At 33.0% G+C, this 12,589-nt stretch overlaps 1 protein-coding gene and 1 long non-coding RNA gene across 2 annotated transcripts; one reads left to right on the top strand and one right to left on the bottom strand.

Annotated features, from left to right (window-relative positions):
• The first annotated feature begins 2,882 nt into the window (after window positions 1-2,882).
• Window positions 2,883-5,372, top strand: LOC143084962 (uncharacterized). The gene is made up of 2 exons (XR_012981219.1): window positions 2,883-3,129; window positions 3,424-5,372. It is a non-coding gene; the product is annotated as an uncharacterized LOC143084962 (long non-coding RNA).
• Window positions 5,373-6,816: 1,444 nt separating this feature from the next.
• Window positions 6,817-12,090, bottom strand: LOC143084961 (uncharacterized). Its single transcript, XM_076261057.1, has 5 exons — window positions 11,941-12,090; window positions 10,496-10,703; window positions 9,568-9,653; window positions 7,678-7,825; window positions 6,817-7,033 (listed from the first exon to the last, which is right to left on the bottom strand). The coding sequence occupies exons 1-5, from the start codon at window positions 11,990-11,992 to the stop codon at window positions 6,991-6,993; spliced, it is 537 nt and encodes a 178-aa protein (XP_076117172.1). The 5' UTR covers window positions 11,993-12,090; the 3' UTR covers window positions 6,817-6,990.
• Between the last annotated feature and the right edge of the window lie 499 nt (window positions 12,091-12,589).

Below are 12,589 nucleotides of genomic sequence, written 5' to 3'. Positions count from 1 at the left end.
TGACAAAAATTTATACAAAATTCATAAAAATATTTTATAACAATTGGAGTGTTTGTATATACAGATTGTGATTAAAAATGACGCTAGACATGAACAAAAACAATATTGCGGAAGACGTACTAAATCATCCCTAACATGGTACAGTGATGAGTAGCGCAAGCTAATGCAATTGTTTTAGAATGTCTTGAATCATCATAAAACGTAAATAAAAAATGGCAAATTTCACACTTTTTTATTTCTTATATATAAATCTATTCCACATATGCATGTATATATAAAGGGGAATTGTGCAATGACCACATTATGACTATAATGATCTTAAGTATCCCAGTCCCTTGTTAACTGATTATTTTTTTAGCTTGTTACATGCATGTTTATTTGGGCAAATCTCTATTGTTTGATTTCTACCTGATACAGATAGATTCTACCACTGCATCGAGTGTATTACGATATTTATCCACTCGAGACAGTTAAATATTCAAATTTAAAACGCGAGGCTTGCCCGAGCGTTTTAAATATTTAAAATTTAACTGTCGAGAGTGGATAAATATCGTATTACACGAGATTTGGTGGTAGAATCTGTTTCTCTAATGATTTTCTAACAATATGCAAGCAAACTTATACCTTCTTTTCCAATGATCTGCAAAAAGATGTGTTCTTTCTATGTGACGTCATCAGTCATGGTCGCCTTTTTTCATGCCGTCACAATAGGAATTTCAGAGGAAAGCAAGAAAATTCGACGTCATAATTGGATTTTAACCAATGAAGTACTGAGATCAAACGAACCACACGTTGATTAAATTATTTTATACAATGGGTGCAGAAAGGGATAAATTGACGAAGAACTAGAGAAACGTATATATCCATATATCTATGTTCTGCTTTCTAAAACAAATTAACATCCGCGTAAACTATTTATACACGAAATAAGGTTAGAACCAATTGATATACAATTGTCTTTTGTTTTACAGTATACATTCTAAAAATGTTTGTAATCTGTACAATAGTTACTGTACACTATTTCCCCCCCTTTTGAATTGATTTATTTGTAGAGCTGTCGTTGTCGCTATGTGTGTTCGTTCTTTCATACATGTACTAACAGATCCAGTTTTTAAATGTTACTAGAACCCATAAGAAAACGAAAAAAGAAGGACGATATAGTGTTAGTACTAATTCCCAGTTACCCTTTTTCGTTCTGAACAATACAATAGTAATGGAGGCATGTGTGTCGATTAAATGGCTTTAACGAACATACTTAGAGCTTTCATGAAGTTTCCAAATAAATATAGATTCTACCACTGCATCGAGTGTAATACGATATTTATCCACGCGAGACAGTTAAATTTTCAAATTTAAAACGCGAGGCTTGTCCGAGCGTTTTAAATATTTAAAATTTAACTGTCGAGAATGGATAAATATCGTATTACACGAGATTTGGTGGTAGAATCTGTTTCTCTAATGATTTTCTAACATTATGCAGGCAAACTTATTCTTTCTTTCCCAATGATCTGCAAAAAGATGTGTTCTTTCTATGTGACGTCATCAGGCATGGTCGCCTTTTTTCATGCCGTCACAATAGGAATTTCAGAGGAAAGCAAGAAAATTCGACGTCATAATCGGATTTTAACCAATGAAGTACTGAGATCAAACGAACCACACGTTGATTAAATTTTTTTTATACAATGGGTGCAGAAAGGGATAAATTGACGAAGAATTAGAGAAATAAAAATATATACTCAATGACATATTTGCGACCACACCACATTATAAATAAATGAGCCTTTTAAATTTATTCATAGTTTTAGACTTTGGCGATCTTTACGCATTTCAACAGTTAACACAGATTCATAAAAGTGTGTATACTATGAATCAGCTTTTATACTGTCCCTCTGGTATCTTTAGTCCCCCTTTTATACATGCTTCATTTTGAGGCGAGACGTTTTTAAGAACTGATGCGAGTCTGAAAAAAAGAATTACGAACACACTCAGTTAGTCTGATATGCAATGTAGCATTCCGCCTTCATTCTATATAACACTCCTTTTTTTCGTTATGGGCCTATATGGTCGAAGTTGTTCATCTACGGTATAACAACCCTATTGACCTTATGTTTGTGAGTAGTAACCCGTGGCAGGTACGTTGGACTCCAATCTCATTTGACTAGAACACTGTCAATTTCTCTCCGAAGGTCGATGGTTCATTTAGGGCACTCCAGATTCCTCGAACAAAAAACTGACTGTTACGAGTGGCGTTAAATGCCAACAATCAATCAATCATTTGTATTTTCTATGTTTTTCTTTCAGATTTTTAAGTACAAAAAAGTCATGTATTACAGAACCGTTTGTAACGTTTTTTTTTAAATGGGGTTTATTATCGCAAATTTCACATAGAAGATGTAAAAGAAAACTATCCCAAAAAGTAAATTAAATCTACAATGATATCATAGTCCGGGATAATCGAAACGAAAATAAAAGCTTATCAATTAATGCGTTTCCAGCGTTCACTAGTAACTGTATCTTTGTTTTCAACTATTGACCGATGTAACGGTCGTCGGTGATCTTGATATAAAGAAGTCAATCTCTATACTCTACTTTTTGTAAACACAACGCTATCACAAAAGCTAATAAATAATGTTACAGTTGTTATCTAAATCTTTTCAAAAACCCCATTTCTGTTTTGGATTATATTTCGGTCAATAGCCAGTGTTTATTTACATTCAAACGAATATAAATAAAAGAAATTTTCCAAATGAATACATAATATATTGGAGCAGGATAATGTAACCTTCACAGGATAGTTTCTAGTATAACAATAAAAGGTAGGGCGTTGACAAAAGGGAATTTTGTAAAACAGACATAGTATAAATTTAGCTATGTTTCTCAGTGCACTTTTAAAACAAAACGATCGGAGATCTAATTCATTTAATACGTTAAAACAACAGATATCTTGATATGTCTGAATAACCATTGAAATTAAGCACGAAAAATAACACAAAGTCAATGGAAATATTTAAACGTTACTGCAATTGTGGATACGGAACATTAAGTTGCACTGTAGAACCGATTAAATACTTTAATATTGGTTAGGTTTAAAAAGTAATACTTTCAAAATGGCAGGCAACACAATGGCAGGTATGCAGAATTTATTCTAATTTTTATATAACTTTATTTTGGAAATACACATTTTTATTCCAACTTTAAACAGAAAATTAAAATATGTTAATAGTAATCAATATGTATATATTTCATAAAACAAGATAAATAAATTGGATAATCATTTTACGCCTGTTGTAAAATCTCGAATCAGTAATTTCTGTGTCTCAGCTTTTATAAATTGATGACGTGTCTTGGATGTTTGACGTTTAAAGTTTTGTTATGAAACTTGTCTTCTTGATATACCTACACAAAGCATATATTTCATTGTAGCGACGAGAATGGCTACGACTTTCCCTTGTAATAACTGTGCCGGGCAGGGAAAGAATAAAATAGCTGTTGGATGGTGTGACAAGTGTATGAAGTTCCTGTGTACTCCTTGCAAAAAGCGGCATCAGAAATTAAAATTTTCCTCAAATCATAGCTTCATGCCAGTTGAAGATTACCACATCTTTTCCCTCAGAAAGGAACGCCCAATAATGTTTTGCCGAACACACCCTTCCAAAGTTATATCAATGTATTGTCGGTTTCACAATCATACTATCTGTGATCTTTGCAAGAAAGACATAACTCATTTCAACTGTAAGACACTCGACATAAACTCAGACGGAACAGGTGCCCGGAACTCGTTTGCTATAAATGATCTCAATCAGAGGCTGAGAGAGTCTAGTCTTACATTCGGTAAAATTCTTAAAAATAGAAATAGGAATTTGAAGGCACTAGATAGACAGAAAGAAACAATTGTTAATCAAGTACAGTCATTTCGTGAAAATATGAGGAAAGCAATAGAAATATTGATCAAGAAGCTCTTGGAAGATGTTGATATCGACATGACCGACTACAAGACAAGACTTCAAACTCAAATTGATGACCTGAAAGAAAAAAGAAAAGCAATCGCTTCACATCTTGAAATGATTGAGGAATTACAGCTGGTCGGTTCGAATGCAGAAACAGTAAACTTCATTCAAGACTGTGCCCATATACAGACCCGACACGAGAGATATCTGCTTAGCCTACCAGAAAGTGTTAAAGACTTGAAACTCGACTTGTCTATTAAAGAAAGCTTCCAGAAACTCCTCAATGCTGAAAAGCTTGGTGGAATTAGATTGACAGAAACGGAAGTTGAAATAGATGTCCCAAAGAATACGGATCGGACTCAAATTCCGTATTCGGCTCATCAGTTAGGCTTTGATCCGCATTTATGTAGTCCTGTTCATGTTGATATGGATATCTTAACCGTGAGAGAAAACGAGTATAATAATTATAAAAACCGAACCTTGTCACCGATAACACCAAAACAGACGGTCAAGAATCGCCAGGAGAACACCGTCAGTTTCGAGCGGAAAGCTTTAGTTCCCACGTTTTACCTGTCTTCAGATTTCGTTGTACCAACTGAAGAAAAGAATGACGTCATGATAACAGGCGTACTCATTCTAGATGATGGGAACCTCCTACTGGCAGATGGGAAGAATAAACGTCTACTGAATTGTACAGAAGAAGGATCCGTCCTAGACGTCTATCCCCTTAAAGATGAACCGTTTGACTTTACTTTGGTGGATTCTAATAGGGTTTTTGTCACACTGCCTTTTAAAAAATATTTTCAAGTAGTTTATCCAAAAGAAAAAGAAAAGCGAAAAATTGTAGAACTTACTTATGGGTGCTTTGGAATAACTAAAATGAACAAGCTTTTAGTAGTGGCGTGTAAAACGGAAGGGTTATTAGTAATAGATCATCGTGGTCAAATATTAAATACAATTATTACACCAGTTAGTTACCGTAACTATGTTCATTCAGCTGGGAATAAAATCTATTTTACCAATGACGATGACAGTTCCTTCATTTGCTTCGATAGTTCTGGAGATATCATTTACAAGTTTAAGTATAACGGATCTATTTTTAAAGGGATCACGTCTTTACCAGAGGGGAAAGTTCTAGTGATCAATTACGGGTCATCGCCGCATGTTTTAGAAATTTCGACCGATGGAAGCAAGTTTTTGATCGATGAACCAGCTTTTGAATGTTTATCTCTACCGTATGCGATCAATTACAATAAAACATTAAGAAAACTTATTATATCTAGTGAATGTGGGAAAAGGATATTTGTTTATAGACAGTAATATTTGTACTTCCCCTTTTTATTAATTGTAACTTATTGATCTTTGAAATGCATTTTTATTTGATTTTAGAAAATAAAGAAGAGCTATAAAAATAATTATCTCCTACATACGAATAGAAGTCATTAATATTTACTAATATATATTAACACTAATGAGGATATATTTTTTCTCTTATTTTGTCTTTAAAAAAAATGACAATCACTACTATAAAAAGCATACATAGTTGAATAGATCAGCTGGCAACGAGAAGCAAAAAGTAAAATCGCAAAAATACTGAACTCCGAGGAAAATTCAAAACGGAAAGTCACTAATCAAAAAGCAACTGACACCTCAAGCTGTATTAGTCACAAACACATTGAAAGCACTTCTCAGCGTATCTTCTCTACCTAATAAGGACGTAGATAATTTGCAAACCGAACTTGGTCAGAAATATATATTTTTTAATTCGTATTTCTTTTCAATTCGACACATTATTACACTTTTTGGTGATATTTAAGAGAGCTATTATATGATTTTATAAATATTTATGAACACGAATTAACAGTGTCAAATTTGTCCCTTATATATTCCTAAACTGTTATAGGTGCACATAATTTTGTCCACTCTAATAATTAACTGAAACACAGCAGCCTTATCGGTGATAGCAAATCTTGAATAATCTCTTACAGATCTTGAATAGCCGCCATGTGCGAGATTTGCTCGCTGTGTTGAAGACCCATTGATGGCATTGTGCTGATTTCTGCGCTTTGGTCAGGTTGTTGTTTCTTTGAAACATTCCCCATTTTCATTCTTAAAGTCTGTTATATTTATTGCAATAAATTCCAGACGATTTAAAGCTTAACATGTTTTAGACATTTGTCTTTTTTTTAAAAGCCTATATTGACGTCTGAATGTCCTTTAGTTGTCTGTGTTGATGTGTTACTGTCTCGCTGACTTTTACTTAAGATGCTCGTCGTCTCCTTTATTTAATTCCAAAATTAATTTTGCATTAGTATTGGGTATTGTATTTCGGTGTTTGTCCGAGTCAAGGGCAGAGTTGGACAGACACCAACTAGCATGCGCAACCCAGCAACATTCTGTATGTGCCTGTCCCAAGTCAGCTGTTTGTAATTCAGTGGATGCCGTTTGTTGCTGTGTTAACATATCTGTTTTTCGTTCATTATTTTGTTAATACATTAGGCCGCTAGATTTTTTAACAGATACATGAACAGCAACGAAATATCAGCAAATACTCCCTTCAAATAATTGATTTGAATACAAAACTCTCAACCGGTAGATTAACTGTGATGTAGAAAATTCTTTTTTTTTTCATTTGAACTTTCACAGGAGGTAGGCGCTTGTTTATATTTTTGGATAGTACATTGTATAAATATGCAGTACCGTCCTGTTAAATCCGATGCCCATTTATGAAAAAATTATATGCTATGCGCTTTTTTAAAACAGTTATAAACGGTTATGTGGTAAATAAATGAACACAAACATGACATTACATTTTTTTCTGTAGATAACGATGATAATAATGATAATAAAGATGAATTTTAAAAAAATGCAAGTGAATAACATTTTAACATCGGTAAAATCATTTACAAAATTTGATGATACCATTAAAAGTTTCAGACAAAATGTCTTGGTACTAATTTCTGCTTTCGCCAAACTTAATTGATTGCAAAAAATACAAAATGTCATTAGAGACTGACTACAATGTACATGTATCTGAAGATGTTCAAGGTAGGTCTTCAAGTTCCGTTTCTAGTGCATCGAACAGTCTACAAAATAATGTAATAGATATTATCAGCTACATGTATGTTCAAAATTAAAATTATAATTTCATAGTAAACATTTGAATTATCTACCTTTCACTAGCAAAATATTAACATAAGTAAAAAAGAGAATATTATATAACATTTCCCACACCCTTTCACAAAGGCATTGTACATATATATCTACATTTGTAGACATGTACTCATTGTTGATGTCTCATTGGCAATCATACCACATCTTCTTTTTATATGTCTTACAAGTTCGATATATACGTAAATGTAATTCTGTTGGACGCCTTCACGTATTACGACCGATTGGCATTTTTGTATATGTGAAACACTGTTTGCATTTTATTCTGAAGTAGATCAAGATTTTTTTTTGTGTTTTTGGAGTTAGAATAAATCAATCTTACATGTAAAAGGTGTGACGTAAAACGTTGATACAATTGAGCATTGTTGATGAAATATATTTTCTCTCAGTAAATATTATTCAAACAAAATGCGAGTTTTAATAATTAAACTAAATGAAGAAAAGCAGTCAATTATGCATTAGTTATATGTATATTGCAGTATGATAACAAAAACTTTAAAATACTACTATCATTTTCAAAATTAACAAAGATGACAATAACCTACTTTGCATTTCTTACCTTGTTATTTCTTTACTTTCCCTCATTTGATCCGTTATTTGTATCATTTCGTTCATTTCTTTACCATTTTGGTTACAAATATCATCAATAGTAACCGATTTGCCTGCTTTCACGCCATATACTTTATCCTTTAGGATAGGGTTAAAACCTTCAATTCATAGCACATAATCATTAGTACATTGATATATTTTGATTGATTATAGTGAACAGAAGAGACAGCATTATTTCAATTCAAAAGTTTTTGCAGTAATTTATGTTGATTTGCCCAACTGGGCAATTGATAAAATTGAGAATGGAAATAGAGAATGTGTCAAAGAGACAACAACCAGACGAAAGGGCTAAAATAACCGAGAAAATCACACAACCGCAGGTGGTCTTCTCTTGACCCTAAAAAAATGTCTACTAGTTCAATGAAAATGGACGTCAAAGTGAAACTTACCTCCAAATCATATAAATGACCTTAAATTAAAAACTCATACAAAATTGACAGAGTTCTCTTTAAGATAATTATAATAAGAAAAAAGTGCTTTTGCAGTTGGTGTAAATTCAGGGCTCGCGTTACATGTAATAGATATAGGAAGATGTGGTATGAGTGCCAATGAGACAACTCTCCATCCAATAACAATTTATTAAAGTAAACCATTATAGGTCAAGGTACGGCCTTCAACACGGAGCCTTAGCTCACACCGAACAGAAAGCTATAAAGGGTCCCAAAAACTACTAGTGTAAAACCATTCAAACGGGAAAACCAACGGTCTAATCTATTTAAAAACGAGAAACACGCTTATGAACTACATAAACAGACGACAGCTACTGTACATCAGACTAAGGACAGGTGCAAACATGTGCAGCGGGATCAAACGTTTTTATGGTACCAAACCTTCTCCTTTTTATAACAAACACACAATAAATATTTATTGGAAGGCTTAGCTCAATCAAAAACACAATGAACGAATATATTTGATCTGTGATACCTGAATGCAAATACATTGTTAATAAAAATTATTAGTGAAAAGTAATTAAGGTCAAATTAATGCTTTTTCGAAATCATGAAAATGGCCATTACTATGTTAACGATGAGCCCACCGGGCACAAACCGATAACATACAGTTCGCAGAGATTTCAATGGTGCCATACATTTAATGAAAATCTTCAGAATTCCGGAAACTGTGCTTGTACCTGTCATCTATTTATAAAGAAAGCATAGCAATCGTATCAAAGAGGGACGAAAGATACCAAAGGGACAGTCAAACTCATAAATCTAAAACAAACTGACAACGCCATGGCTAAAAATGTAAAGACAAACAAACAACAGCACACACGACACAACATAGAAAACTAAAGAATAAACAACACGAACCCCATAAAAAAACTAGGGGTGATTTCAGGTGCTCCGGAAGGGTAAGCAGATCCTGCTCCACATGCGGCACCCGTCGTGTTGCTTATGTGATAACAAATCCGGTAAATAGTCTAATTCGGTAGGTCACATTCATGAAAGGGAAGGGGATTGTAGTTACGACGTAAGGAACATATCCGATATCATTTGTGAAACGGTTATTCCATAACGGTCAACCAACTCGTGATGGCGTCTGTAAAATTTACGAAGGGATGATTTCAACTTCACAATTTGGAACTCTTGGTTTAATAGCTTCCTTGTGAGCAGTAACCCTCTATCAAGAAAATCATGATAGGAAATGCAAGCACGGGAATATCGTATCAATTAGGAGATATATACCCGTATCAACATAGTTTATGAAAAAAGAGACTTTAAAGAAATGAATCAGAATAAGAAATTACCTTTTAATTAAAACGCAATAACTGTGATGATGGGGCAGGGCATTGATTTAAACATACGAAATCTGCTTGTAAAATCATGATTATAAGTTGTACCTGTCTGTATGGAATACTCTTCTTCGCCATTGACAGCAAGACAAAAATAAATGTCGATTTGTATCCCGAAAATAGGTTGTGGAGTCCTAAAACAAAACAAACAACATCTGTATTTTGTTACAGTCTCGGTTTCTCAACTAACTATAATAGACTTTTTGAATTACGCAAACATCCAACGTGATCATATTTGTTTACCCTTTCGGAGCACCTGAGATCACCACAAACTTTTGGTGGGTTCGTGTTGCTTAGTCTTTAGTTTTATATGTTGGGCCTTGTGTACTATTATTTTTCTGTGTGTCTTTTTCTTTTTTTAGCCATGGCGTTGTCAGTTTATTTTCGATCTAAGAGGTTGGCTTTACCTCTGGTATCTTTAGCCCCTCTTTTATATGAATACATATGTGAATCATAATATTACTAATTAACTCTTTTCATTTAATGAATTAAAAGTATGTAAATCAATTAAAAGTGTCTCCTGAAACAAACGAGTGTACAAATAATATTCCCAAAGTTTTGTGGAAGAAAATCAGTTGAAATAGAACATGGCTACACGTAAACACAAACTACATGGAAAACAAAAACTGTATTAAATGAAGCTTTTTGTCACAAGCATGTAAGTTTAATAGAAACACACACACCCATGGACAAACACCCAAACTATTGTACCATTCTGAACCTAATCATTTTTAGCTTTGAACTTTGAAAGGCCGTAGTTGTATCGTTTGAATTGTTTTATATTTTGTCATTTCGGAGACTTTTACAGCTGACTATACGGTATAGGTTTTTCTCATTGTTGAAGGCCGTTCAGTGAGGCTATAGTTTTTAATTTCCGTGTCATTGGTCTCTTGTGAAGAGTTGTCTAGTTGGCAATCATACCACATCTTCTGTTATATATCAAAAATTTTGATATCGAAGACAACCCCATACTTACTCCACATTTTGTAAGGTATAAATCGTCGTATCTCCTTTCTGGAAACTTTCGACACAAGTAAAATCTGTCTGTGACAGTGTTGGCATGTTTAAGGTAAAATCCCTCAGTGTATCCCCATCAAAATTGAAAACAACATTTTTCCTGGTCTCTCCATCATAACCGCCATTCCATTTACCATGAAGGGAATCTTTGAATTGACAGGAAGCATCTAAAATAATATATAACGATATTTTATATAGAGAGCGTATAATCCTACACTACGTAAAATAATATTTTTTTTTAATCTAATTTAGTTCTGAGTTCCATGCACGTTATCGTAAAGCCGATCATCTTGGCATATTTATTAAATAGTGTATCTGACATAATGAAGAATGCTTATATACATTAACCTGTTTCGTTATATAAAAGTAAGAAAATGAAATGATTGACAACGTTACAATGTGACAACTATCTATGTCGTGAATACTCTGGTCCCTTTTCATCAAACAATCCCTCCAAACAGAGTAAACAGTCACATATATTAAAACAGTTTTTAAAATAAAGATTCAAATAACTCTTTTTATTTTTATCCTGTATGAAAGGAGCATTCGCTTTAGTGGTAGTATCTTAAATTACAATAAGATGAACACGTTTGTGTTTATATAAAAAAGAAGATATGGTAAAATTGACAATGATACATCTCTTCAAAATAAATCTAATGGCACAGACATTAACAACTATTGGTAACTGTACAGCCTTCAACAAAGAGCAAAGCCCTTAACGCAAGATCAGCTTTAAAAGGCCAAAAAAATTAGTGAAGTTGACTGAACACTAAAAAATGTATTCACCTACAAGTGAATAATTCATATACGTATTTTGGTCACCGAGTAACAGAAGTGGGATCAGTTTATAGTTTGCAAAAAATGTATACATATATTTTATGTTTAAATCAATTTGACTGTCAATGAACATGTATGTAACATCATATTAGATAAACAGATAGGGTATGATTGTCAAAAACACAACTATACACCAAAGTTAAAATAAAGTGGATGTAAGCAATAAAGGCAACCATACGGTATTTAACAATAAGAAAAACATATACGGCTAAAAAAGCCCCCTACACAAGCAAAATATGAAACAATTCAATAGAGAAAACTAAATTGATAGAATAGCAAAACAAACAACAAAAAACAAATATGATTGACAGAACCAACGACAACTTCCAAACAACAGGTGCATGACTTTGGACAGGCACATGACACATGTAGCGATGTTAACCGTGTCTTTGAGCGCTCATCCGTCAGATCGATACAGAGAAAAAACATATAACAAACAAAAACCAGACAGGACCTGGCAGGGTATATATCCATCCCTCACACCTAAAATATTGTAGTTTATTGAATATGAGAGGAGATAAAAAGTAAGGGTATATAAATATATACATATACATGTTATTAACTAACCTGTATGACTAATTACACAAATTACAAGCATGCCAAATCCAAACGAAATCATAATGTCCAAATTATGTCTTCTACACGACGTTTCAAATGTAAAGTCTAACAATTAAAATATACTATTTTTTCCTTTATTGATTTAAATATTTACCAAAATGATGGTAAGGGTAAAACTTCACTCAAGTTTTTGAACCAGTTGACATAAAAAAAAAAATAAAAACACAAATATTTTGTTGTTACCAAATCATGTAGTTCTATGGACCACAAGCGGTAAACAAACACTCTTATTGTTCATTGTTTCTCCTGACAATAATTATACCATTGATATTAATTCGACGTCAGCAGGAAGCTTACACTAGATCTGATTGCATATCTTTAATAATCAGTAAATTTAAAACTTTGTACTTAAAAGTTGACGTAGGTTGACAAATAAAAGTAAATCTTAACTTTGACACGTAGAACATAGCATACATCAGCCCTGACGTGTATACCGATATATACTGAAGTGTCAAATAAAGCAAGAATGTTACTATGTTAAAATATATAGACTTATTCTTGAATTCATTTATTAAATTAACTTTTTCACAACTCTTTATGAATAAGGCGAATCTAAAATTGTATGTAAAATCGAGAATGGAACAGGGGAATGTGTCAA

The sequence above is a fragment of the Mytilus galloprovincialis genome, chromosome 8 (assembly GCF_965363235.1).
Source record: "Mytilus galloprovincialis chromosome 8, xbMytGall1.hap1.1, whole genome shotgun sequence".
In the NCBI taxonomy this organism is placed as follows: Eukaryota; Metazoa; Mollusca; class Bivalvia; order Mytilida; family Mytilidae; genus Mytilus; species Mytilus galloprovincialis.
The sequence above is the reverse complement of the archived record's forward strand: the minus strand, read 5'-3'. Positions and strand labels throughout refer to the sequence as shown.

Excerpts from the sequence above, each read along its gene's own strand:
- LOC143084961 (XM_076261057.1), bottom strand. The coding sequence starts at position 11,992 with ATGATTTCGTTTGGATTTGGCATGCTTGTAATTTGTGTAATTAGTCAT. Across the intron at positions 9,654-10,495 it reads TATACCTTACAAAATGTGGA|GACTCCACAACCTATTTTCG; the intron begins GTAAGTATGGGG and ends GTTTTGTTTTAG. Across the intron at positions 7,826-9,567 it reads AGAGTATTCCATACAGACAG|GTTTTAACCCTATCCTAAAG; the intron begins GTACAACTTATA and ends TATGAATTGAAG.